General features: G+C 43.1%; 1 protein-coding gene across 2 annotated transcripts in view; it reads left to right on the forward strand.

Moving 5' to 3' along the window:
* DLC1 (DLC1 Rho GTPase activating protein) overlaps positions 1-26,505 on the forward strand; it is a 280,082-nt gene that overhangs the window by 210,456 nt on the left and 43,121 nt on the right. Inside the window, exon 1 of one of the 2 annotated variants that reach the window (XM_032224433.1) lies at positions 4,714-4,997. The exons of the other annotated variant lie outside the window; for it this stretch is intronic. Within the exon in view, the coding sequence (XP_032080324.1) occupies positions 4,910-4,997 (88 nt within the window). The 5' untranslated portion in view covers positions 4,714-4,909. Of the gene's footprint in view, positions 1-4,713; positions 4,998-26,505 lie in introns of those variants that run through there. 2 annotated transcript variants of the gene reach the window in all.

A 26,505-nucleotide genomic window follows, 5' to 3' on the forward strand; every position in this document is an offset into this window, starting at 1 on the left:
GCCTCTACATCCAAAAGGGGCCACGTGGGGACTCCTGGGAGGGGATGGGCGAGGCCAGCCAGGAGTAGGTTTTGGGGGTTCTCCGAACTGCACAGAATCTTAGCTAGAGGTTCTCCTGAACCCCTGCGAACCCCCAGTAGCCACCCCTGAAGGGATGACATTGTAGTAGAACCATGATTATTTTTATTATTAGTTTTTTTTATTCCTGATGTATGTGTTTGCTTTATCACATACATTTAGGTTTTGGGTTTGCTTGTGATTTTTTTTAAACTTAAATTGAGGAATTAGGTTTAATTTCAAGGGAAAAGATACATCTATTCCGCTGTTTATAGATGCCAGTGGTATTAAGCTAGGACAAATGAATAGCATCAGTCAGCTTGAACTGGTCCCCAAAGTATTATTTTTTTTGTGACTCACAGATATCTGTATGAAATTTTAAGCTTCCTAGCAGATCCTGCCTGAATTCTATTCTGGAGGTGGGAGGAAAATGTGTTCATAGAAAGCTATATTCTTTTGGATTGTATATAATTGTATAATTGTACATATACATATTTACATTTGGAGGCTTTACAACTCACTCATATTTATGATGGTTTGTAATGTCCCACGGTCATGTGATCAACTTTTGGGAAATTCTGAACTCTTGGGAAAGCCAGATTTACTTAAACTACAGTGTTGTTAACCACTGCAGTGATTCACTTAACAACGGTGGCAAGAAAAATGGTAAAATGAGGCAAAATTTACTTAACAAATGACTCATTTAGCAATATGGTTTTTGGGCTCAATGGTGGCTGTAAGTTAAGGACTACAACTCTCTCTCTCTCCCTCTCGGGATGTGTGGAGGAGTAGAGATACTCATTCGCTCAACTTCCTCTTTGCATGGTTCGGCCATTATTCTGAGTCAGACAAAGTAGAAAAGTTTAAGACCAATATCTAAGCTCTAGGGAAAGAGATCTTCTCCATCACCCTGAACTCCTTTTGCAGTGTTTCTCAACTTACCAACTTGTAATATTCAAGAGCCGAGGTGGCGCAGTGGTTAAATGCAGCACTGCAGGCTACTTCAGCTGACTGCAGTTCTGCAGTTCGGCTGTTCAAATCGCACCGGCTCAGGGTTGACTCAGCCTTCCATCCTTCCGAGGTGGGTAAAATGAGGACCCGGATTGTTGTTGGGGGCAATATGCTAACTCTGTAAACCGCTTAGAGAGGGCTGAAAGCCCTATGAAGCGGTATATAAGTCTAACTGCTATTGCTATTGCAGAAAAGTATTTTTCCCCTTTTCTACGCTTACAACTTTTCTACATTTACAACTAAAAAGTTCTACAACTTTTTAGTTGTAAATGAGCACAGGTGCAGAGCACGTGTTGGTGTGTGTGTGTGTGAACAAAGTGCGTACGTGCAAAAAAAAATTGCGCCGAACCGACACTAATGCCAGTAGCAATCCATCCCTCATAGGACTTCCACTTCCATACAACTAATATGTATGGACTCCTACTACAATTATAGAGACTAATTTGATTCTGAATTTAACAACGGCAGCAAGATTGTTGGTGGCGCAGTACTGGAAGAAGGAAGAATTGCCTACTATTCAAGAATGGACATTAAAAGTAACAAACTTAGCAGGCTAAAATATCCGTGACCCGACAAAAGCACACACGACAAAAGCGCACCGACAAAACCGCGTCGCTAAAACCGTGACTCATCACCGCGATGTCATCACCACGACGACAACAGCGCGGCGACAGAAGGGCGCTTTAAAACAGCGCAGCGACAGAAAGCCGATTTAAATTAAGATAAGGGTTAGGGTTAGGTTTAGGGTTAGGGTTAGGTTTAGGGTTAGGGTTAGGTTTAGGTTTAGGGTTAGGGTGCTGAGCGCTTCGGAAGACGCGGATTTGTCCTCCGCGGTTATGTCGTCGCGCTAGGGTCACCTTTTTCCTTAGCACTTCAGACGGCGTGGATTTGCCCTCCGTGGTTATGTCGGCGCGGAAAAGGGCTTCGCGGTTTTGTCGGTGAACCAAAATATCAGCATACCTCAAGGACCATTCGGATGAGAAATACAAGTTGGAATGGAGAAGATGGACTGATTATATTCAAAATAAATATGGGACTAAGAAATTTCAGTTAGCTTATGAATGAATGAACAAGGAATGTAAAAATTTATCTAAAGTTAGCTTTACAAAAGGGGAGTTAAAGCATAAGCGAAGGTACGATGCTAAAGTTAGTTTATTTTAGTGTATGATTGTAAAATGCTTATACCCTGTATCTGCTCTGGGAGGTTGGGGGTGGGAGACGGGGAGGGGATGTGGGATGGGGAGGAGGGAGGGAAGGGGAAAGGTATATAATTGTAAAACTTATTAAAACTTTTTAATTAAAAAAAATAAATAAAAATAAAGTTCTACAACTTTTTAGTTGTAAATTTGCACGCGCGCAGAGCACACGTTGGGGTGTGTGTGTATGAACAAACTGAGTGCGTGTAAAAAAAAATTTGAACCCATCCCTCATATGGACTTCCACTTCCATGCAACTCATATGTATGGACTCCAACTCCCAGAATTCCCCAGCCAGCTTGGAATTCTCTGAGTTGAAGTCCACACATCTTATGAGTGGCTAAAGTTGAGACCTTTTGCCCTACAAGGGTGCTAACGAAACAGAAGAAACATTGGAGGTAGCCTTCACCAGGTGTGCGCACTGTCAATCATGAGTCACTGTGCGAATTAATATGGGTGGTGCTGGATAAAGAGACTCTATAGTGTTGACAACACTGAACCGAAGCCTTGCCAGTATGCAAAGGTGAACACAACTATCCCTGTTTAATCGCAATAATTCTGAGTTTGCATAACCCAATAAATCATAAGTTAAGGGTAAGACAGGTAAGAAACCAAAACGTAGCCAGCTGTGGCTGATTTGTGACTTGATAACTAGAAAACTTCCCCTGTGTAACTATTACTCCAACAAATTCACCTTCATACGTGGCTGGAGAATATGGCTTTTTTCTCCAGCTTCTTCACCTTCCAAGTTTTTTCTCCAGTTTCTTCACCTACAAAACTACGACTAATCCCATGTAAAAAATACAAATAGTCCTCGATTTATGACCACAACTGACCTCAAAACTTTTGCTTTTCGTTGTGTACATGATTTCGTTGTATACATGGTATACAATGACAATAAAGGCTTTACTATTTGTCGCTAAGCAAGGCAGTTGTTAAGTGACTGTTGAGGTTAAATTTTACCTTACTGGCCACAGTTAAGTGAATCTCCGCAGTTGTTAAGTGAATCGTGTGGTCATTAAGTGAATCGGTCTTCCTCCGTTGAGTTTGCTTCTTGGAAACTGGCTGGGAAGGTTACAAATGGTGATTATATGACCCTTGGATAGTGCAACTGTCATAAGTACATGCCAGTTGCCAGGTGTCCAAATTTTGATCACATGACCATGGGAATATGGAGTGGTGGTTTTGTGTGAAAACCACTTTATAAGTCACTTCCCACAGTGCCATTGTGACTTCAAACAGTCACTAAAGGAATGATTGTTGAGTCAAGCCAAAAGAGAGGGCCAGGGGTGCTCCCGCCATCAAAAGCCAACCTTCAGATTCCAGCAGTCAGTCCTCAACTTACAACCGCAACTGAGCCCGAAATTTACATTGAGAAATGTGCTAAGTGAATTTTGCCCCATTTCATGACTTTTCTCGCCACGTTGTTAAGTGAATCACTGCACTTATTAAATCAGGAACACGGTTGTTAAGCGAATCTGGTTTCCCCACTGACTTTGTTTGGTCAGAAGGTCGCAAAATGGGATCACAAGACCCTGGGCCATTGCAGCCATCATAAATGTAAGCCAGCTCTCAAACACCCGAATGTAAACCACGTCCCTATGGAGATGCCGCAATGTGATCCTGTGTGAAAAATGGTCATATATCTTTTTTTTTTTCAATGCTGTTGTAACTTCGGTCAGTAAACGTCCTGTTGTAAGTCAAGGACTAGCTGTATTGGAGAGCAAGCGGCTTCCCGGGTCAGTGGGGATTCCTTGAGATGTGCTTGTGCTGCCGCCGGTTGTTTATGGCAGTGTTTCTCAACCTTGGCAACTTGAAGATGTCCGGACTTCAACTCCCAGAATTCCCCAGCCAGCATTCGCTGGCTGGGGAATTCTGGGAGTTGAAGTCCAGACATCTTCAAGTTGCCAAGGTTGAGAAACACTGGTTTATGGTATATAACAGAATAATAGAGTTGGACGGGACCTTGGAGGTCATCTAGTCCAACCCCCTGCTCAAGCAGGAGACCCTACACCTATTTCTGACAGAGGGCAGTCCAGTCTCTTCTTGAAAGCCTCCAGTGATGAAGCCCACCCACTACTTCCGAAGGCAACTTCTGTTCCATGGGTTGACTGTCGTCAGAAAAATCCTCCTTATTTCTAGATCGAATCCCTCCCTTGCTAATTAGTTTTCCATCCATGATTCCTTGCCTGGCCTTCGGGTGCTTTGGGAAATAGATCGAATCCCCCTTCCCCTCAAATATTAGAGCACCGCTGCCGGGGGGTCTCCCCTTCAACCACCTTGGTCCTCCTCCTCTTCAGTGGAGGGAACGGGCCGCGCGAGGCCGGTTCCCGAGGCCGGCCCACGCGCGAGCCGCCCGCCGCCTTTCCTCCCGGATCTCCTCGGCGGAGCCCCCCGCAGGGGGTTGGGCCCGGAGGCTGCCGCGCCGCTTCCTTGACGGGAAGGGACCTGGAGCGAAGGAGGTGGGGCGATGCCTTTTTGCCGGCCCGGCGCCGCCTTTTTTGCCTGCCTGGCGCCTGAAGGCTTCGCACCGCCGGGCGAGCCGCGGAGCCTGGAGACGCGCGCGGCAAGCGAGGAAGATGAGCTGAGGCGCTGCCCCCGCGGAGCCAACGATCCTGGGGGGACGGACGGAGCCCGCTCTTTGCATGCAGCTGGCGGCGGCGGCGGCGACGACGACGACGACCTTCTCCCGGGCGTGGGCAGCCAAGCGGCGGCGGATCATGATCCTCACACGTAAGCGTGCGCGGCTTGAGCGGCGGCTTCTTTCTCCATTGAAGGACAAGTCAAAGTTGGGGATCGAGATTGGGGAGCGGAGGGGGGGGGGAAACCTTCGCGCTCCAGAGGCGAAGCTGTTCGGGGTTTGTTTTTTGGGGCTGGGGCGCTCTGCACATGCTCGGGGGGAAAAGCTAGAGGGGAGACGACGTTCAATTAAGGCGAGGGAGAGCGAACTTGTCCTATGGATGGATGACAACTCGGCTGCGTTGGAGACACTCTTGGGTGGCTTTTTCCCGGCGCCGGATCCTTCGCAGCTGAGCGCGGGGATCGCGCAGGAGCCGCTCCGGACGGCGTGAGTGGAGACTCTCGCGAAGGGACAACCCCCCCCATACACACACACACACACACACACACACACCAAACACACACACACACACACCAAACACACACACACCCGCTTGATTTTTGCGCGCGCGAGTCCGGTTTGCTGGCCCTTCCCGTGGTTTTTGCGCGTTGCGCTGGCAGAGTCGAAAGGGCGAAGAAGAAGACCTTCCTCTCCGCACGTAGGCAAAGCGGGCATGGCAAGCCCTTCGGGCGGAGGGGGAAAAAAAAGGCTTCCCTCGTTCTGCATTTCTCGACGGGTCTGGTTTATGTCACCCCTCCCGCGTCTGCTCCTGCTCAAACTCCTCCGGCTTCCCTGTCGTAACTTATTTGTGGTTTGCGTTTTTCCCTCAATAATGAAACCTTTCCATGCCGCTCATTTGGGGGTGGGTGCGTTTTGGAAACCCTTCATTCCTCTTGTTACCCAGCTGCCCAGTTTATCTAGGTCCAAACTTGGGAACTGTTAAGACTTGTGGACTTCAACTCTGGGGAATTTTTGGAGTTGAAGTCCACAAGTCTTACAGTTCCCAAGTTTGGACACCCCCTGATCTAGGCAGGCATGAAGTCCTGTGCGTTTTATTTTCTGCAGAATTTTATCCAGTTCTCTGCTTTTAGCAATTCCGAGGGGTTTTTCTTTCCTTCTGGCCTTTCTTGTGAAGGTCACCGCTCGTGTAGAATTAAAAGTCCAAGGGAGAAAATAAGGGTAATAATAATAGTACTAATTAAGGCCGAGATGCACACTGTTATTTAATATACTTTTTTTCCCCCAACTAGATTGTTTATTGTTTATTTGTTGGTTATTTGTTATTCCTGGTTTATTTAATGATTTAAATAATTTAATTCCTGGTTTATTTAATGAAGATAAAACCCAAGGCAGCCAATCCACACAATCTACTCTACACCAACCAGATGTATAATTTCAAGCATTTCTATAGCCATCAGCCATACTGGCTGGGAATTACAGGCCTTGTAGTCCAATCTGAGCAGAGCATATGGGGGGTGGGGGGAGGACTTCCCTTCTGTATTTAACATTTTAGTCCAAGGCTGCTAGGGAAACAGGAAAAAGGAAGGAATCCTTGCTTGGTTGAAACCATGTGGCCGCGCTTCTCCTTGAAATGTGTTTTAAATTAGTAGGTTTTTTTTTTCTCCCCAGTTTCGAGCTGAAATGCTTTCCAAGATGCCATTCATCAAGTCCCAAGCAACTGGGAAGGAAAGTGGGTAGATATTTAAAAGGAGTAGTAGGTGAAAGGGTTAAATTTGGGTGGGTGGGTGTTAAGTGCCAAAGAAAGGAAAGCTTACAGTTCCCTTTTGAAGTTTTCCAGTAATTAGTCTGGTGGCTTCTAGGAGATGGAGGACTCCCCCCCCCTTTCTGGTGCCCAAACTCCTGATGTCATCTTAGGAGCCTTTGATCTCTTTCAAGGAGTAACACCCCCTGTGAGTAGTAAACAATGCTTTGTCTTTCCAGCGCAAACAGAAAACAAATTCTTTTTGTTCTCTGGCATTTCGGTGCCACCCTCAATTCTGCTTTTTATTATCACAAAAACTTGTCAATGACATACTTGTAGTATCATTGTAAGCAAAATGATTCCATTAAGCTAATGAAGATCATCCCTAATAGCAGTAAATTGGAGATGACACACTTAGATTAGCTCTCACATTTTCCTCTCTTGGTTTTTGGTTTTATTGGGATTTATATGCCGCCCTTTTCCCTGAGGGGACTCAGGGCGGCTTACAACCACAGGGGAGGGGAAGTGCAAGGTCAAAACAAACACTTTGTGAACAAAAGAAAAATAATAAAACACAACTTTCATTCAACAATCAAACACTCGGGCGGGTAATTGGAAGCCCTATCCCCAGGCCTGCTGGGAGAGCCAGATCTTGAGGGCTGCGCGGAAGGTCTGGATCGTGGTGAGGGTGCGGATCTCCATGGGGAGCTCGTTCCATAGGGACGGGGCAGCAACAGAAAAGGCTCTCCTCCGTGTGGTCGCCAGTCGACATTGACTGGCAGATGGAATTCGGAGGAGGCCCAGTCTGTGCGATCTGATTGGTCGATTTAGGGAGGTAATCGGCAGAAGGCGGTCTCTCAGGTACCCAGATCCACTACCATGGAGTGCTTTAAAGATGGTCATCATTATCCTGAAGCGCACCCGGAGACCAACAGGCAGCCAGTGCAGCTCGCGGAGGACAGGTGTAACGTGGGCGAACCGAGGTGCGCCCACTATCACTCGCGCGGCTGCATTTTGGACTAGCTGTAGTCGCCGGATGCACTTCAGGGGCAACCCCATGTAGAGCCCATTGCAGTATTCCAGTCTAGAGATCACAAGGGCTCGAGTGACTGTTGTGAGGGCCCCCCGATCTAGGTAGGGCCGCAACTGGCGGACCAGGCGAACCTGGGCAAATGCCCCCCTGGTCACAGCTGACAGCTGGTGGTCAAAAGTCAGCTGTGGATCCAGGAGGACTCCTAAGTTGCGGACCCTATCTGAGGGGTATAAAATTTGACCCCCCAGCCTAAGCGTTGGTGTATTAGCCAAATTATTGGGGGGGAAACACAACAGCCACTCAGTCTTATCCGGGTTGAGCACCAGTTTGTTAGCACTCATCCAGTTCTTAACGGCCTCCAGACCCCGGTTCATCACGTCCACCGCTTCATTGAGTTGGCACGGGGCGGACAGATACAATTGCGTATCGTCCGCATATTGATGGTATTTTATCCCGTGCCTCCGAATGATCTCGCCCAGCGGTTTCATGTATATGTTAAATAGTAGGGGGGATAGGACCGAACCCTGAGGTACTCCACATGTTAGGGGCCTCAGGGACGATCTCTGCCCCTCTCTCTGTGTCGCTGTCTCCCTCTTGAAATAGTAAGACCCAAATGATAAAATAAAGCACTTGGAGATCAGTTGAAAGCTATTCTGATAATTTTGCTTTAAAAATGAGCAAGAGAAATATGGCTTTTCAAAACAAGAGCCAAAATTCTATGCATTTTTTTTATTTGACTAGAAGCTTGTGTCAACTGATGAGACGTAATTATGAATATCATCCAATGCACTGGTTAAATAGCATTTCTTAACCTGGTTTTGTGTCGATGTCTTGAGATTACAGTTTACAGTTTACAGTTTCCTTTTAATGAGAGGATTGATAGGGCTAAGCTGAGATTTACGGGTGCATTGCACCAAGTTGGAAAAGTCTTAAGTCAGCATAAGTTTGGTCTAGCTCAAGTTCTTCAAAAAAATTGAAGAGCTGCTTAACTGTCCAATGGATTTGCTCTTCAGTAGGTGGCAGCACCCTGCCACACTTGTCTGTATTTGTAAGTAATGCACTTACTTACCAAGCTTCATTAGCACTTAGAAGGGTGACCACCAGGTTATGACAAATCTTTTTTTAAAATATATTTTTATTTTCAAAACAAACATACAAATCCTCCTTCTTTACATACTGTAGAAAGTGTATCAGTTGGTTACAAAAGGCTTTTGTGCATCTCTTCCACCGTCATCAAATATAATTCATATTAACTCTAATACCTTAACTCAGATATTTATTATATTACCATCATCATACCTCCACTTTTATTTGACTATGATTATTTAAATGTCCTTCATCATAAAATATACCAAGATTTAATACGTAACCACATACTGGCATTTCATTTCATTTATTTACAAAATCATCCATTAACATTAAATCTTCATATCCTATTCTAGCTAAACGTCCATAATATTTAATACCAAAAATTTCTAATCCTCCTTTCCAAATCCCTGTTTACAATTTACATCCAATTCCCTTATATTATACATATACATATACATATACATATACATATACATATACATATACATACATACATACATACATACATACATACATACATACATGGAGACTATACTAGTCTCCCTTTATTTATTTATCAGCACAAATAAAAACACAAATATAACAAAGGCAACAGTAAAAATATTGGGTTTCTGTCATGATGGACTCTTGTGACGAGCCGATTGACAGATGTTGGAAGCAGTTAGCTTCCTCCCATAATTGGGGCTTACCAGGGGTTGTGACACTAATATATACCTTCTTCCCTGGCTTCAGCTGATAAGGAGGAGACCTGTGGCTTGATGGCTAAGACGTTTGCCTAAGATGCAATACAGCACAGGTTCGAATCCCAGTAAGGGTATGGCTAGCTGATGAGAGCTAAATAGCTTGAAATAGATCTATACTAGTCTCCCTTTATTTATTTATCAGCACAAATAAAAACACACACACACACACACACACACATATATATATATATATACACACATACATACATACATATATACATACATACATATATATATATACATACATACATACATACATACATACATACATATATATATAATTATATCATTATCATTATCATTATTATCATTATCCTTTCTTTATTTAACTATATCCTATATCATAACATTTTCTCCCCAATAGCAAATCTTATAGGTTAAAATTTTGGTTAGTTTCATGCTGGTTATATGCAGAAGGCAACAAATAAAAATCCTTGGTGTCATTTGCCCCTAATAGACACTTTTTTTTCAAGAGTCCAGCCCACTCTTAACATTTAAGGGAAGGGAATGGCAGCAGGCAGAATAGTGGTACAAATTGAGTTAGGATATATGATGCGAAAAGAGGTAAGCCAAATTTTTCATTTTTGAAGCATGTGCTCCTGTGAGGAAGGGACTGTCTTTAACAGTATCAAATTTATTTTCAGGCTTCCAGTGGCTTTTTGCATTTTCCCCATCTCAAAATACCATGAAAGTACAATACCAGTTTTTAATGGTTATACTGCAAATCTTTAGTGGCCCAGTCCATTGAAAGTTTTTGGCAACCTTTCAGGACTCTGAAATATGCAAAAAGAGAGGCTTAGAGGAAAGTACACAAAATGCTGCTTCGGATTTCCTCCGTTATCACAAGTTTTGAATACTGTTTGCGAAGTTACTGCAAAGAGGGTTTTTCGCACGTAGGTCATGTTCTTGAACTTTTCCTGGCGTCTGGATGCAAAGTGTTATACTAGATCTATCTTTTGGGTTTGATCCAGAAAGATGTTTTTAAGGCTGCCTGTAGGTGAAATAGGTTATTGTTCCATCTAATCTGCGGTTTTACTTGTTGAATGGCCTGGATTTTCCCAGCCGTACTTTCTTGAGACATTTAAATGTAGGTGCCAAGAATTGAATTTGGAGTTTATCAATTGAATACTTCAAAGTACAGAAAACCCGTTCAGTTTAATTTCATTCATTTTCGGTTCCTTTCAAAGCCAGGTACAGCAGGGAGCCCACCCTTTCTCCATTTATACCCTGTTTCCCCCGAAAATAAGACCTGCCTGGATAATACGCCAAATTGGGCTTTTGAGCACATCCGCTAAAATAAGCCCTCCTCCAAAAATATTGCAACACAGAAGCAGCCAGAGAAAATGATTGGTTCAAAGCAGTGGTGGGATTCATTTTTTTTTTACTTCCGGTTCTGTGGGCATGGCTTGGTGGACGTGGTGTGGCTTTGTGGGCGTGGTTTTGTGGGCATGACAGGGGAAGGTTACCGCAAAATCCCCATTCCCTCCCCACCCCACTAACCTGCTTTCCAGGTCTGTTCTGTTCAGGGCAACAAAAGATCAGCTAGGAGGCAGTAGGGGCGGGGCCAGCCTATTTGCCAGTTCTCCGAACTACTGAAATTCCTGCTACCGGTTCTCCAGAACCTGTCAGAACTGGCTGAATACCACCTCTGGTTCAAGGTCACCCAGCTAGCTTTGCGCCTAGATTTCAAGGTCTTCCAGTTTTCAGCCTTAAGCCTTAACCACTATACCAAACTGCCTCTCATAATTCAGTTACTCTGGAGTAAATTGTTTGCCGGATTCAGAATGGGTTAGACCGTTTGTGCCCCAGGCAAGCAAAGCATTCCCAAGATAAATGGCCTTGTCCAAATAATGCAGCCCCCCCCCACCCGCCCCGCCCTACCCCAAAGATGAAATTTCAGACCATACAGCAGAAGGTTTTGCCTGTTAGGAGTATACCCCAGCTTTTGGCTTCCATCTTATCTCTCAGTAATGGTCCTTCTCCCCCCCCCCCCACTTCTCTCTCTTCTCTTTCGCCCCCCCCCTCCCCTAAGTGCATCATTTGCGGTTTGTCAGGCTGTAACTTTATCCCAGACATCAGTTACAGATGGATTTTCTATCTTGGGCTATGGGGAGTCTCAGATGGATGGAGAAATTCCCCCAAGAGGAAAGATGCTGAAGCTCTAGTTACATTTGCAATGTTATTTGAAATGAACTAGAAAGAATATAATAGCCAAACAGATTGAGGAGTTGTGTGAATGGGTGTAAGTGTATCCACTGCTCAAAGTTGGATTAGTTTAGCGTCCATCTGGCCCGTAAATGTGTTGATCAACTGTATTTTGGACTGAGGCCAATTGTCTTTGTGGTTTAACTTGCTGTTTGGAGCTTACCATGTTGTCTTTTTCGTTAGTTCAGATGGAAGGGACATATTTGACCTACCTAGGAAGTTTTTTAAAAAAAAAAAATCCCAGGAGAAAGTTCAGCTGTGAATTGACAGCTTTGAAAATATTCTGCAAGCTGAGCCTTTGTTGCTAAAAGGAAAAAAAATACAGTCAATCGATGTATTTGCCTGGAAGCAATTGATAGCTGTGACCAGAGACCAGATTGCTATAATCCTGGATTATGTAGCCTTTTCCAAGTGGTTTCCCACAAGGGAAAGCAAGAGAAAACCCTTGCCAGCAAGATTTTGCAAGATAGTTTGGGATGTCTTGTTTCAGATTTATTTCACAAATACATGCAAAAATCTTGAAGGGAAAAGGGGAAAAATCTTGAAGGGAAAATAATTTATGCTTGAATATTTCAATCTCAGGGGCTTCCTAGGTCAAGATGTTCTTAATCTTTGATATTCATGCAAAGCCACTGTTAAAGGTCATGGATTTCAAATGAAATGCTGTGCTGGGATTATCTTAATAAGATATTTCAGTTATTTTATGGCGGCCCAGTACAAGTAGACTTAAGTATGATCAGAGCCTTTTTTTTTAAAGCCTATCAAATACCTGAGAGAAAGGAAGTTATTTTTTTAAAAAAGAAAACCTGGACATTTGCTTGTGACATCATCTTTATTTCAAAAATATTTTTGTGTCCTACATACATTAAAGACATCAAGCCTGGCTGAACCTCCCTCTGGCAATTCACAGGTCAAAGGCATCAGCCTTCTTCTCCCAATTTTGGAGCCTTAATTATAAAAAACCATTCTGCAATTTGGAGGAAAATGTATACGTTTCCTATAAGTATGCTTTCTGTGATGATATAAATACTTGCATCAGGTGCTAAAATGTACAACAGGCCCACAACATTCTATACTGATTTGCCCAGCCAGCACATGAGAAAAGAGCATAATGCAATTTGTACATGTAAGAATGCATGTAATTTGGTTAGGAGGTATACTTTAGAGCAGGGGTGTCAAACTCAAAGCCCGCGGGCCAGATCAAGCCCACAAGGTGCTTACATCTGGCCCGCGGGGCTGGCATGGAAACAGCAAAGGGCAGGCCCATGGTGCCTCTGCTAGTGAAAATGGAGCTCAGGCTGGGTGCAGTCCATTTCTACTGACCGAGGGCTGTAGGAGCACTTGGCCAACACAGGTGCCCCTGACACAAGTCCCGTGTCACACCCACCATGGCCACACCCATCATGGCAACGCCCCTGACCCTCCGAGGTCAAACACAACCCTGAATTCATGAAAAGAGCCAAGGTGGCGCAGTGGTTAGGGTGCAGTACTGCAGGCCACTTCAGCTAACTGTTATCTGCAGTTCAGCAGTTCAAATCTCACCGGCTCAAAGGTTGACTCAGCCTTCCATCCTTCCGAGGTGGGTGAAATGAGGACCCAGACTGTGGGGGCGATATGCTGACTCTGTAAACCGCTTAGAGAGGGCTGAAAGCCCTATGAAACAGTATATAAGTCTAACTGCTATTGAATTGGCCTTCAATGAAATCGAGTTTGACCCCACTGCTTTAGAGGCATTCAACTGCTAATCTTCCTAATCTCTAGCTTGAAGCCATCAGTACCAGAAAAAAAAAAAACGTTCTTGTATTGCTTGTGGGCCAAGAGTATTATGCGCACTTTCAGTTGCATAGTCCCTCAATCTGTAACATATGAAGGTTAAACAGGATGGTCCTGCATTGTAAACAAAAGTTTCTCTAGCAACAGGAAGGAGGAAATGAGACTATGCAACAGAACTGACAGGCTCCAGACAATACAAGACCCACCCTAACATTTTTAGTGGATCACCAAAGACCTAAAGGCACAAAAATAACTTCAGATGTTTCCCCTTCCTCTTTAGGCTTATTTCAAAAGTATTACCAAAGGCCAGTGTGTTGCATCCTATTGCCTTCCAGTTTGGTATACAACATTGGGATGAACAACCTACAGAATCAAAGCCACTTAGCATTTTTAAAAGCCAGTGAGAGACACAATGAGGGAATGATTCAGAACGATCCAGGGTTGGGTGAAACTTGCCATTGCTTTCTTTGGGTTGTTTTAAAGAGAAGGGCTTAGCTTTTTTTTTTTCTTTGAACTTCACCAAGATTATACTAGGTATTAGGATGATTGTGGGTTTACCCAATTACCTCCACCAGACCAATTAGATCCCACAGACTAGGCCTCCTCCGAATTCCATCCGCCGGCCAATGTCGACTGGCGACTACCCGGAGGAGAGCCTTCTCTGTGGCTGCTCCAACCCTCTGGAACGAACTCCCCGTGGAGATTCATACCCTCACCACCCTCCAGGCCTTCCGCACAGCCCTTAAGACCTGGCTGTTCCGACAGGCCTGGGGCTAAAGATTCGCTGCCCCTATCCCGAATGGTATGATTGTTGTGCTTTTTAACTATGTCTTGTTTTGTGTTCTTGTTAAACTTTTTGTATCCCCCCTTCCCTTTTTGAGCTGTGAGCCGCCCTGAGTCCCCTCAGGGAAAAGGGCGGCATACAAATGAAATAAAACTCAAACTCAAACTCCTTAACATAAGAATAGCAATAGCAATAGCAGTTAGACTTATATACCACTTCATAGGGCTTTCAGCCCTCTCTAAGAGGTTTACAGAGTCAGCATATCGCCCCCACAGTCTGGGTCCTCATTTCACCCACCTCGGAAGGATGGAAGGCTCAGTCAACTTTGAGCCGGTGAGATTTGAACCGCTGAACTGCAGATAACAGTCAGCTGAAATGGCCTGCAGTACTGCACCCTAACCACTGCGCCATCTCGGGTAAGAAAAGCTATCCGTTTTCAGAACTAATAAATTTTGAAGAGGGCCCAAGAACTACATCCTATGGGGACCCTCAGGTTGGCCGCCTCAGTTTATTGGGACAATTGTAAAGGGCGATTATAAGAAACCAAGTAATTCGACCGTGTCACTTTCCTTGTTTAATTCAGGTGAGATCACAGATAATTACACAGAGTCGTCATCATTATACTAGCATTTTTTTCTGCAGGCAGCATCGAATTTTTGGATCAGGAGGTGCCATTTTGAGTGATCAAACATCCAGGTCTTAACTGGGCATTTTTCACATCTCTGTTTATTGAGTCTTGCCAGCTTTGGCTTTCCACATGGGCATTTGGGCTAGATAATTACACACAGTAAGATACAGAAGTGCTGGCTCTGTTCGAAAAAGTTTCCTAACCTTTTCTTGGGTAGCCACGGAAAGAAGCTTTTCCTTAATCTGTTTTCTTTCTGTAATAGTACAATTTACAATCATCTTGGTCATCAAGCAAGAAATCATCAAGAAGAGGTTATTCCGCCAGCTCGCAACAGGCCAGCCTGAATTTTTCTGTGAACATTCAAGTTATCTCTTAAGCATACCTCGGAGATTGTGCAATGTTTTGCTATCATGCCTAGAAAAACTTTCATTCCCAGTCAACTGTTTCTGTGAGTTGTGGCAGCTCTGCATTATGTATTTATACACACACAGACCCAAATAATATTTGCTGAGCATTCATGATTTGCTAGATATTTTAAAGCTTAGAATTCATGAATTGAGTGTTCAGTTTGAGCCAATTAATCTCAATTCCAGTCATGTTTCTTACCTTATTTTTTGTGCTCCCAGGGTCGCAGTGAACTAAAATAAATCTATGTGGTGAAGAATGTCAACCTGACTTTGTTTATTTTTGATTCTATGGCTGATAAATATTAAGGAATGTGAAGGCTGCTCTTTTTCCAGCAGGAAGAACCGGTAGATTAGTGCTAATGCTTAATGCTATTTAAGTCAACTTTACACATATAATTTTTGATGTGTTCTCTCATCCTTTGGGAAATTTTATATTTCCAGCAATAATGAAATAAGATAATTTGTACCTTTCGAAGTAGAATTACTATACCATATTTTCCCAAAAATAAGACCGGGTCTTATTTTTTTTTGACCCTCGAAATAAGTGCTTGGCCTTATTTTCGGGAAGGTATTATTTTTGGGAAAACCAATCTGGGACGAACCGGCAGAAACCCACCTCTGGAATAGATGTGATGTGATATAGCAATAGCAACAGCACTGAGACTTACATACGGCTTTACAGTGCTTTACAGCCCCCTCTAAGCAGTTTACAGAGTCAGCATGTTGCCCCCAACAATCTGGGTCCTCATTTTAGCTACATTGGAAGGATGGAAGGCTGAGTCAACCTTGAACCTGATGAGATTTGAACTGCCAAATTGCAGGCAGCAGAAGTAGCCTGCAGTACTGCACTCTAACTACTGCGCCACCGTGGCTCTTCCACAGTTAGCGATATGGGGAACATTGCCATTTGTCCTTTATTGTAATTATCTTGCTTTCTAGTTGGGCTGTACTTTTGTTATCACTCTGGACCTAAAAAAAAATAATTATGGTGGTTTTTTGAAGTGCCTGGTTGATCTTGATGGCGTTCTGACAGTACTTGAGCATTTTCTCTGCAATTTGGTAAGCAGTTTGATTTCAGCCTAGTCAGTTTTAGCATAGATAAAGGAACATCTTACCAGAGGTGGTCTGCTGCTGGTTCGGGCGAACCGGTAGTTCCAACCAGTGGTTGGGCCTGCCCGCCCACCCTGGCACTATCCCATCCTATATAATTATGTTTTAGATGCTGCATGCATGCTCATATTTTCGGTTCTGTTACATTATGAGACACCTACCCAGGGGTGGGTTTCAACCGGTTCGCGGAGGTCCCTGCGAACCGGTTGGTCGACGAACCCAGAAGTAAGTAACTTCCGGGAACGGCGAAGGGCCCACACACCCGCCCGCGCTCCTTACCCGGTTTTGACGAGTTCTGCGCTTCCGCGCATGCGCAGGATGCATACAGCGCCTGCGCGATCCTCCAGGAGCAGCTGGAGCATCACACAGACGCTAGTACTCACGCGTGCACCGCACACGTGCACGAGGATGCCGCTGGCCCCGTTCCAACTGAACCGGTTGGAACGGGGCAAGAAACCCACCCCTGCACCTACCTCTGCATCTTACCGCATGTGATTCTATCCATCCTGTGAGCACAGCTACCTGAGGAATGACAAGAAGTGAAAAGAGAATGAAAGCAGGTTTTCACCAAATCAGATCAGTATTATGGACCAAGATAAGTTGCTTCCGTATTATAAGATACATGGTCCAGAAGTATTCCTGACTCTCACTTGTGTCATTCAAGAAGATAATTTTTTAAACTGACATTTGGGGTTTTTGGGGGGGTAGAAGAAGGCTATCTTTGCCACGGTGGGGTAAAATCTGTGGATATGGTATGATGCTGTCACATGGATATGCTGTAAGTCAACATTGTTGATGTACTTCACTCACCAAGGATAACCATCCTAATTCTGAAAGTCAGTCCTAGAAGACATGAACCCTGATTGCTCTTTAGAAGGATATGGTGTAGAATAACCATTCGAGAATTACGTAGACAACAATGGTTGTCTCTCCCTGAATATATAAATTAATTTTTTGGTGGTGTCCCATCAAGTCAGTATTCATTATTGGCGATGACATTTCCATGACAGTGTACCCCTAACATGGACTTTCAGGTCTTCCAACAGAGCACACACATTGCCACATTCACCATGTGTTAGGTTGTCCTCTTTCCTTCCACCTTTCCCAAAATTAAGAATCTTCTCCAGAGAGCTGATATGTCACAGGTAATAATTTGAGCCTTGATTGTAACTTGATTAGGAACACTGGATTGATTGATGTAATGATTAATCCAGGTAGGGATGGAAGAGGCTGAATTATAATTTACTGTCTTTAAATTCTTGAGGGTGTAGTCCAGTGGTAGTCAACCTGGTCCCTACCACCCACTAGTGGGCGTTCCAGCTTTCATGGTGGGCAGTAGGGGTTTGCTGTAACTCTGCTTTATACGTTTTATAAAGTAAAGTTACTTCCCTACTTTATAAATCACCATTACTGTGGAACCGGTGGGCGGTTAGAAAATTTTAGAGATACAAAAATGGGCGGTAGGTATAAAAAGATTGACTACCCTTGGTGTAGTCCAAAATTCTGGCACTCCAGGTTAAGAAAGCCCACTTTATAAAATTATTCTCATACCTATGAAGCAAAAAATATCTAGAGAAGTTCTTAAACAAAGCATTATAATTGTATACATATTTTGTATTGTTTGTCTGGTCTCTGAGGGCCTGATTCTCCTGAGAAATTTACCCTGTACAGAAGGGTACAAGGAGTGATTCTGCCTAACCTTTTGCAAGTTATAGACTGTCTCCTTCTCTTAACTTGCTGACTGAGAATCTGACAGCTTGCCATGTATCTTAGTCATCTTGAAAGTCTACATGCTTTCAGTGAAAGTAGCTGTGATGACAGTATTTTGTGTTTAGTCTTATAATAAATGCAACATTTGAATCCTTGGGACTTGGCCCAATACATTCTTTATGAAGTGTCATGAATGCTGTCTATGAAATTTGCTCAATATGATTTTATCTTAAGTCTGCTAATGTTTGTTGAAACTCAGCTGGTGGACATGATCCTAGTTGGTGCTTGATTAACCTCTGTGTATTCAGGGACATTTATAGAAAGGGAAACTACTATTTATACTACTTAATAGAGACTAGGTTTTTTTTAGTAATAAAAACAGGAAGGCACGGTGTTTCCCCGAAAATAAGACAGGGTCTTATTTTCTTTTGACCACCGAAATAAGCGCTTGGCCTTATTTTCGGGGAGGGCTTATTATTTTCGAGGTGCAGGAGGCAGCGAGTATGGTCACCTCATGGCTGCTGCAGTGGGTTTTTTTAGGTTTTAGGTTTTATTAAACATTTATAGGCCGCCCTTTTCCCTAAGGGGACTCAGGGCGGCTTACAATAATAAGGGAGGGGAGTGCAGAACAAAACACAAAAAGAAAATGTGAGTAAAAATAATTAACGGTAAAAATACAACATTCATTCAGCATTCAGGAGGGGCGAGAGTAAAGTCTTATCCCCAGGCCTGACGGGATAGCCAGATCTTGAGGGCTGTGCGGAAGGCCTGGACGGTGGTGAGGGTGCGGATCTCCACGGGGAGATTGTTCCATAGCGTCGGAGCTGCAACTGAGAAGGCTCTCCTCCGCGTAGTCGCCAGTCGGCACTGAGGATGGAATTTGGAGGAGGCCTACTCTATGCGATCTGATGGGACGGAGGGAGGTAATTGGCAGAAGGCGGTCTCTCAAATAGCCAGATCCACTACCATGGAGCGCTTTATGAATGGTAAGTAGGACCTTGAAGTGCACCCGGAGACCAACAGGTAGCCAGCGCAGCTCACGGAGGATCGGTGTTATGTGGGTGAACCGTGGTGCACCCACAATCACTCGCGCTGCTGCGTTCTGGACTAGCTGTAGTCGCCGGATGCTCTTCAAGGGTTGTAAAAGTTTCAGGGAGGGCTTGTTTTAGCACATGCGCTCATAATCCCGATTGGGCTTATTATCCGGGGAGGCCTTAGTTTCAGGGAAACAGGGCACAAATAAGATTTCTGACTCCTTTAAATATACAACTGGCCTGTATTTATGATGGTTGCAGTGTCTCGGAGTCATATGATCACCTTCTGTGACCTTCTGACAAGCAAAGTCATTGGGGAAGCCAAATTCACTTAACAACCATGTTACTAATTTTTATATATTCCTATAGAGAGAGAGAGAGAAAGAGAATCAATGCCAAGTCAGTGGTTTCTTTCCAAAAGTCATAACTAATATATTTATCAGTATGGAGAATCTAAGCTTTGTTTCTGATCTGTTTTTTTGTAGTAAATTTGAGAGACAATTGGTTTGGCAATTCAATTTTTAGTAAGACTGAAGAGCCAAGTTTTGTTCAAAAAATATGTTTGAATTCATATTGCTATGTTTATGTTGGGACAACAGAACACAGTCAAATCATTGTATTCCTAGAATTACCCAATCCTCTGGTTTTAGTTGTTCTCATTTTTAGCTCCTGTTCCTTGACTTCTTAGAAGATCAGGTTCCTTTCCTGGTTCCTTATTCCCTCAATATACAAAACTTCTGACACTTTTAAAATATTGAAAAAATTCAAGACAAAGAGGGAGAAATGGAGTCTGTTGTTTTGCTGATATTTTGGACAATTGCCATAGTCCTTTACTATTGAGCAAATTAGCTGTCATGGAGGCAGATTAATATTCAAAGCATTTTAGAGATGCCAATTTGCTAAGCCCTCTTTCAATTCATGCACTGTTTATGTGTGTTGCCTGTCAAGTAAGTTAGAATTGCTTTCCAGAATCTTCCATATTCAGCTTCTTGTTCTGGCATTCAGAGTTTTCCATGGGTTTTTTTTTTTATTTCTTAACTTCTGATCTCATTGTGATATACCTGCCCATCTTGGGTTTTTCAATCGTTCTAACCAAGGTCCTAAGGGACATGGTGGCTAAGGCACTGAGCTTGTCGATCAGAAAGGTCGGCAGTTCGAATTCCTAGTACCGCAGTAATGGAGTGAGCTCCCATTACTTTTCCCAGCTTCTGCCAACCTAGCCGTTCGAAAGCATGTAAAAATGCAAGTAGAAAAATAGGAACCACCTTTGGTGGGAAGGTAACAGTGCACCTTTAGCGTTTAATCATGACCATGACCATGGAGATGTCTTTGGACAGCGCTGGTTCTTCAGCTTTGAAACGGAGATGAGTACCTCCTCCTAGAGTCGGGAATGACTAGCGCATATGTGCGAGGGGAACCTTTACCTTTAACCTCAGTCCTACAAAAGGGATCTTGCTTTCTTAATGACTCTTGTTGAATACTGAGCTCCTGATTGGTTGTTACTGTTATTGCTGTTAGAAATAAATGGTTAGCTTGTTAAGCCTTGCCTTGCCTCAATAATTACTCAATCCACCCAATGTGCTCAGTATTAATTAACTCTACTCATTCTTCCTTCAAACTCTTAGCTCTCAAGTTGGTTCCATCAAATGATTGTAAAAGTTTGTTCTCAAAAATCAGATAATGCTAAGGAAGTTTATGATCCTTGTTTGAGTTCTTCTCCAGAATTGTTTATAACACATAGGTATCTGGGGGGGTGGAGAAACGGCATGGTACAATCTGACTTCATGATGATACCGATTGACGTACAAATGCAGTTTATCTTTGTGGCAACTTCATGACTAGTTGAGGTACCTATATTATTTAGCTGTTGACTTCATGTAATTCTACAACTTGCTGTAAATGGTATGATGCAATAAGCATAATCCCATGCACTGTGTTAGCTGCTCTGTAATGATTGTTCCGAGGTTGGCTTTCAGATGTGATTGTGATTGCATGAGTCGGTCTCTTAAGTCATATCAAAAGAGCTTCCAGTGCTTGAATAATTGCTTTCTCTGAAGGATTCTGTAAACAATTACTAGCGTACAATTGACACATAAAGAGCAAGAAAGGACAGAATAACTAGGAAAAAGATTACACACTTTAGACTGGATTGTGAAGAAGGGTGGACAGGAAGTCTTCAACTTACAACCACAATTGGGACCAGAATTTTTTCATCGTTAAGCAAAGTAGTTAAGTGTGTCGTACCTGATTTTGCAACCTTTTTGCCACAGTTGCTAAACAAATCACTGCATTTATTAAATAAATGAAGCGGTCATTATGTAAATCCAGCTTTCCCAATTGACTGCTTATCAGAAACTGGTTAGGAAAATTTCAAATAGTGATCACGTAACTCTGGGATGCTACAACCATCAGAAATACAGACAGTCCTCAAAATGAGCCCAAAATTTCTTTTGCTAAGTGGAGACATTCGTTAAGTGAATTTTGCCGCTTTCTTTTTAACGGCCTTTCTTGCCGCGGTTGTTAAGTAAATCACTTGCAGTTCTTAAATCCGTAAGTCAGTTGTTAAGTGAATCTGGCTTTTGCTTGTCTGAAGGTCGCAAAAGCTGATCACGTGATCCCCGGGACACTGCAACAGTCATAAATATGATGAGTCAGTTGCCAACCATCTGAATTTTGATCACATGACCATGGGAGTGTTGCAATGGTCGTAAGTGTGAAAAATGGTCGTAACTTACTTTTTCCAGTGCTGTTGTAACTTTGAATGGTCACTAAGTGGACTATTCTAAGTCGAGGACTACCTGTACATGTTAATTGCCAGGTGCTCAAATTTTGATAGCATGATGACACGTTTGTTAGCTGAACTTTTTTCATCAGTACAGTAGATTTTCAAGGAAACACGATTCTTTTTATGATGGAAGCTTTCTTTGCTTTAAACTACCAATACACTTCATATATGAGAATTCTATTCCATTTTCTTTGCCTTCAATCCCAATGAGACAGAAATTCCGGAAGTCTCTGCTACAAATCCTGCATTTGTAGCTTACAAAATGCTATTTTCTATTGTTTCATCTCTCCTCATATCACATGATTATATCATTCAGAGATGCTCCCGTTATTTTTGGCAACATTCTTTTGTTTTTATTTTTTTCCTACTGAAGCATGCTTTCTAGAAAGTGTATTTTATTCCTGGAAAGTGCTTGCTAGGGGAAATGTGTGTAATGATGCTTGGCATGATAGAAGGGAAAATAAGTTATTTAATACATCAGTGGACTAGTTTGACTTAATCATTGAATTATGCAAAGTTTACGCAGAATCTCAATCAACATCACAGTTGGCCAGAGTGAAGAAAACAGCAAAAATTGTGGATATAATGAAACGGGGGGAAAATGAATTCTGATTATTGAGATTGTATTGTCAGCCTCTGTAGCACAATTGTATATGGGTGAATTTATTTATTTTTTAACTTGGGCTGCTGTTATGTCCCTTATTGATCAACCTTTTGTCTTTTTGGTTCAGAAGAAGATGTGAACCCCTGGCATAGGCCACTTCTGAGGGAGCCAAGATAACTGTTTCTTGCCTATTCAGGGTTTCCCCAAATTAGCTATTCTGAAGCATATAAGTGAGGGAATATTGAGGCCAACTAGACCCAAAACGGGGCATGAGGGGTATGTGGTGCCCCCTTCCCGTGGCCCCACGAGGTTGCAGGGACCCCTACTAGACCCAAAAAGGAGGGTGGGGCTGCCTGTCACACCCCTGGCCACACCCACCCACCAAGTCATTAGGGCAGAGAACCAGTTGTTAAATTATTTGAATCCCACCACTGCTTAGTATTGTGTGACATAACCTAACTGCCTAAAGGTCGGAGATAGATTCACAATTCTGACTCCTTTTAAATACTGACAAAAATGATCAGCAAAGTATCTGGAGTAGGGTGATCACTGAATTGAATGAATGAATGAATGAATGAAATGCACAATATTTTCTTGCACTCTTGAGTTTGCAGTCCAGCAACCAGGCTCAGTGTAATGTTAAACACATCTTTACTTTTAGTACATGATGGGTTTTTTTCTTAAATCAAATAACGTCAGCTCAGAGGACTAATGTTTATGGATACTGCAGATGTGAAGGATGAATGCAGTGCAGTCTTAAGAGATCTCTTTGGGGAAATCATGCCTGTCCTTTACAAATGAATCAGATCCCGTCAAAGGAGATTCTTTCCTGTGGACTGAGGCAGAGGAAGCAGTTACATAACCCCCTAGGCCTCTGGTTATCACCACACCCAGGTGTGTGTGTGTGTGTGTGTGTGTGTTTTCAATCAAACTTGGTACACAGATGACTTACTCTCTGGAAACAAATACTGAGGGGGTAAGACACCCCTAACACCCCTGTGGGGGTGTTCTGTTAAGATACAGCCTGTTGTGCCTTAAAATGGCTTCTGCTGTACAGCGCAGTGGAGTTGCCGTGGTAACGGCTTCACGGTACTCGACAAAGGGGCTCCCTCTGATAAGGGGGAAAATCCAACATTAGAAATTACATTTGGCTGAGACATTTATGAATGTCTAATGCAGGATTGGGATAAACAAATATCCGGGCAACATCAGGTTAATAGATAGCACAAGATAAAGTCACTACTCGGAGGAGGGCCTTCTCTGTGGCTGCTCCGGCCCTTTGGAACGAGCTCCCCGTGGAAATTCGGACCCTCTCCACCCCTCGGGCCTTCCGGACAGCCGTGAAGACCTGGCTGTCCCAGCAAGCCTGGGGTTGAGTTCCCCCCCCCCCTGCTCGAATTTGCTGTGTCTGTTGTGCTTTTAAATTGTTTGTATTGTCTGATTGTTTTTGTCTTACTTTTTGTAATTTTCCCCCCCTTGGCTTTTGTTCAGCCGCCCTGAGTCCCTTCGGGGAATAGGGCGGCCTACAAATTGAATAAACTCCAAACTCCAAACTCCATTTGATTGTCCACAAATACGTCTGATTTCTTCTCAGGTTGTTCAATCACAGTCTGAGGGTGGAAATAGACAGCCAGATACCTGAACTATTTCTTTGTCTTTTTTATCTGTAAAGGGGAAGGAAATAGCAAGTAGCATAGAAGCAGGCTGAAAAAAACTTGATCTTCCTTCTCTTTACTTCATTGCCCTCTGTTGCTATTGAGCGGATTTTCTATAGGCCAGTAATAATTAGTATTATTTAGGCTGAAGCGTGGAAAAGCAAAGACATTATGGTTTAGGATTTCCTTTAATTACCTAGGTTTATCTATATCAGGAGTGGGGAATGATGGCCCCTTTATGACTTGTGGACCTCAACTCCCAAGATTTCTGAGTCAGCCCTTTATGTGTGAATAATTACGTTTTATATGTTAGATGCATTTAATTAGCTTGTTCAAGTCAAGCTTGGTTCAAAATACACGTTTTGCAGGGGGCGGGGCGCACATGTGGGGGTTGCGCATACATGCGTGGGGGCAGGATGCGCTCATTGCATTATGGGTACACGCTCACTTTCAGCACTCAGCACCAAAAAGGTTAATCGTCACTGATCCTATACAGTGTTAAATTGGTGCACCTCAAGATGGTAGTATGAAATTTAGCAGGTTCTACCAAGTTTGATGTCGATGTACATGGAAGAGAGCAAGGTGCTTTATTGAGTTGATTCTGCAGTATTCTGAAATAGAATGATTGCAAAGTATGTGTATGAGAGAGAGAGATTACACACAAATATATATAGCTAGCATAAAATATAACAGAATGAATGAAACCTAATATTGCAGCCTGAATGAATGAATGATAAAACAACAAAACTGTGCTGTAACGAACTTTTTTTTTTAAATTGCCTTGTGTGTCATAATTGCACTTTCAGAAAAAATGTGAGGGAAATCATCTTGGCTTGCAGTGGCTCTCAAAACAGTTGAGTTGTTTCTGAGGTTTCCTATCCTAGTCTTTAAAAAGATTAGATATGGGCAAGGCTAAATAAACAGTAAAAATTTACCGTTGGCCACAACTATTCAATCAGCTAAAATCTTGATGGCAGAAAAAAAAAATTGAGCTGTCATTAAGAAGAAAAGCCTTGAATGGGATGGTAACATTCTGCTGAGGAATTACCCGTATATACTCGAGTATAGGCCGACCCGAATATAAGCCGAGGCACCTAATTTTACCACAAAAAACTGGAAAAGTTATTGACTCGAGTATAAGCCTAGGGTGGGAAATGCAGCAGCTACCGGTAAATTTCAAAAATAAAAATAGATACCAATAATGTTTTTGAATATTTATTTCAAAGAAAAACAGTAAACTAGCGGTGTATTCAATGAAATACTTCACTCACCTCATGATGCTGATGTCCCGTGCAGCCGCGGGAGCGATGTCCCGCCTCCTATGACACACGGCACAGTGTTTCCTATCATTGGATCACTGTACCAGAGGAGGTGGGACATCGCTATGTGGCTGCTTGCCATAACAAGGAGGAGGTGGGACATCGTTGCAGAGCGGCAGGAGGGGGAGGAAGGGGAATCGTAAGACAGCCCTGCATTACATTAGAACGTGAGGAGGGGGGATGGTGCGGTGCGCGCTGCGCGGCAAACTAACACAGAGGGAGGGGAAACTCACAGGGGCACTGGGCCATTCACGAGTGTCACCCAGCGGCATGGCCCCGCCCCTTTTTCTCCTCCATTTCGGGCAAATTTTTCACTGACTCGAGTATAAGCCGAGGCGGCTTTTTTCAGCCCAAAAAGTGGGCTGAAAAACTAGGCTTATACTCGAGTATATACAGTATTTTAACTATCCATTGGTTTGCATAGCTGCTCATTGGATGAATCCTGTCACCAAATTCTTTCTGGGACCTGAAAAAATCTTGATTCAATTCTTTGGCCTCAGGTGCCCAGTTTGTCCTCAGATATGCAAATAGCATGAAGAAAAGGGAGTAAGAATGAAGCAATTATACAAAAGTTGGTCTACTAGTTACTCAGAACAAGGAATAAGCAGTCAGAAAGTCACCTGAAGATCCAGGAATATCCTTAGGGGTTGAAATCCTTGCAATTCCCTTTTTTAGCCTATATTGAGTCTGAGGGCAAAGTTAGGGTTAAGGATGGACATCTACATCTTCAATAATCAACTTCCAAAAAGCTTTTTGAAGACTAACCAGAAGATCTATTCTTCAAATTTAGCTCCACTCTTCTTGACTTCATAGACAAGTCTATATGATAAGAATATAAAGGCTATTTGTCATTATCTTCTTCTGTCAATGCATATACTATCTTCTCAGATTGAAAGTAAATGTACATTTTCATTCCAGCTTGGAAATGTGAGGCTTTAGAAAGAGCTTTTAAATCTCTTCGAGTAATACCTATTTTTTAGCTTTCCAGCCAACCTCAATCTGTATTCTGGGATCACTACCCAAATAATTTAGCAGTGTTG

The sequence above is a fragment of the Thamnophis elegans genome, chromosome 9 (assembly GCF_009769535.1).
Source record: "Thamnophis elegans isolate rThaEle1 chromosome 9, rThaEle1.pri, whole genome shotgun sequence".
In the NCBI taxonomy this organism is placed as follows: domain Eukaryota; kingdom Metazoa; phylum Chordata; class Lepidosauria; order Squamata; family Colubridae; genus Thamnophis; species Thamnophis elegans.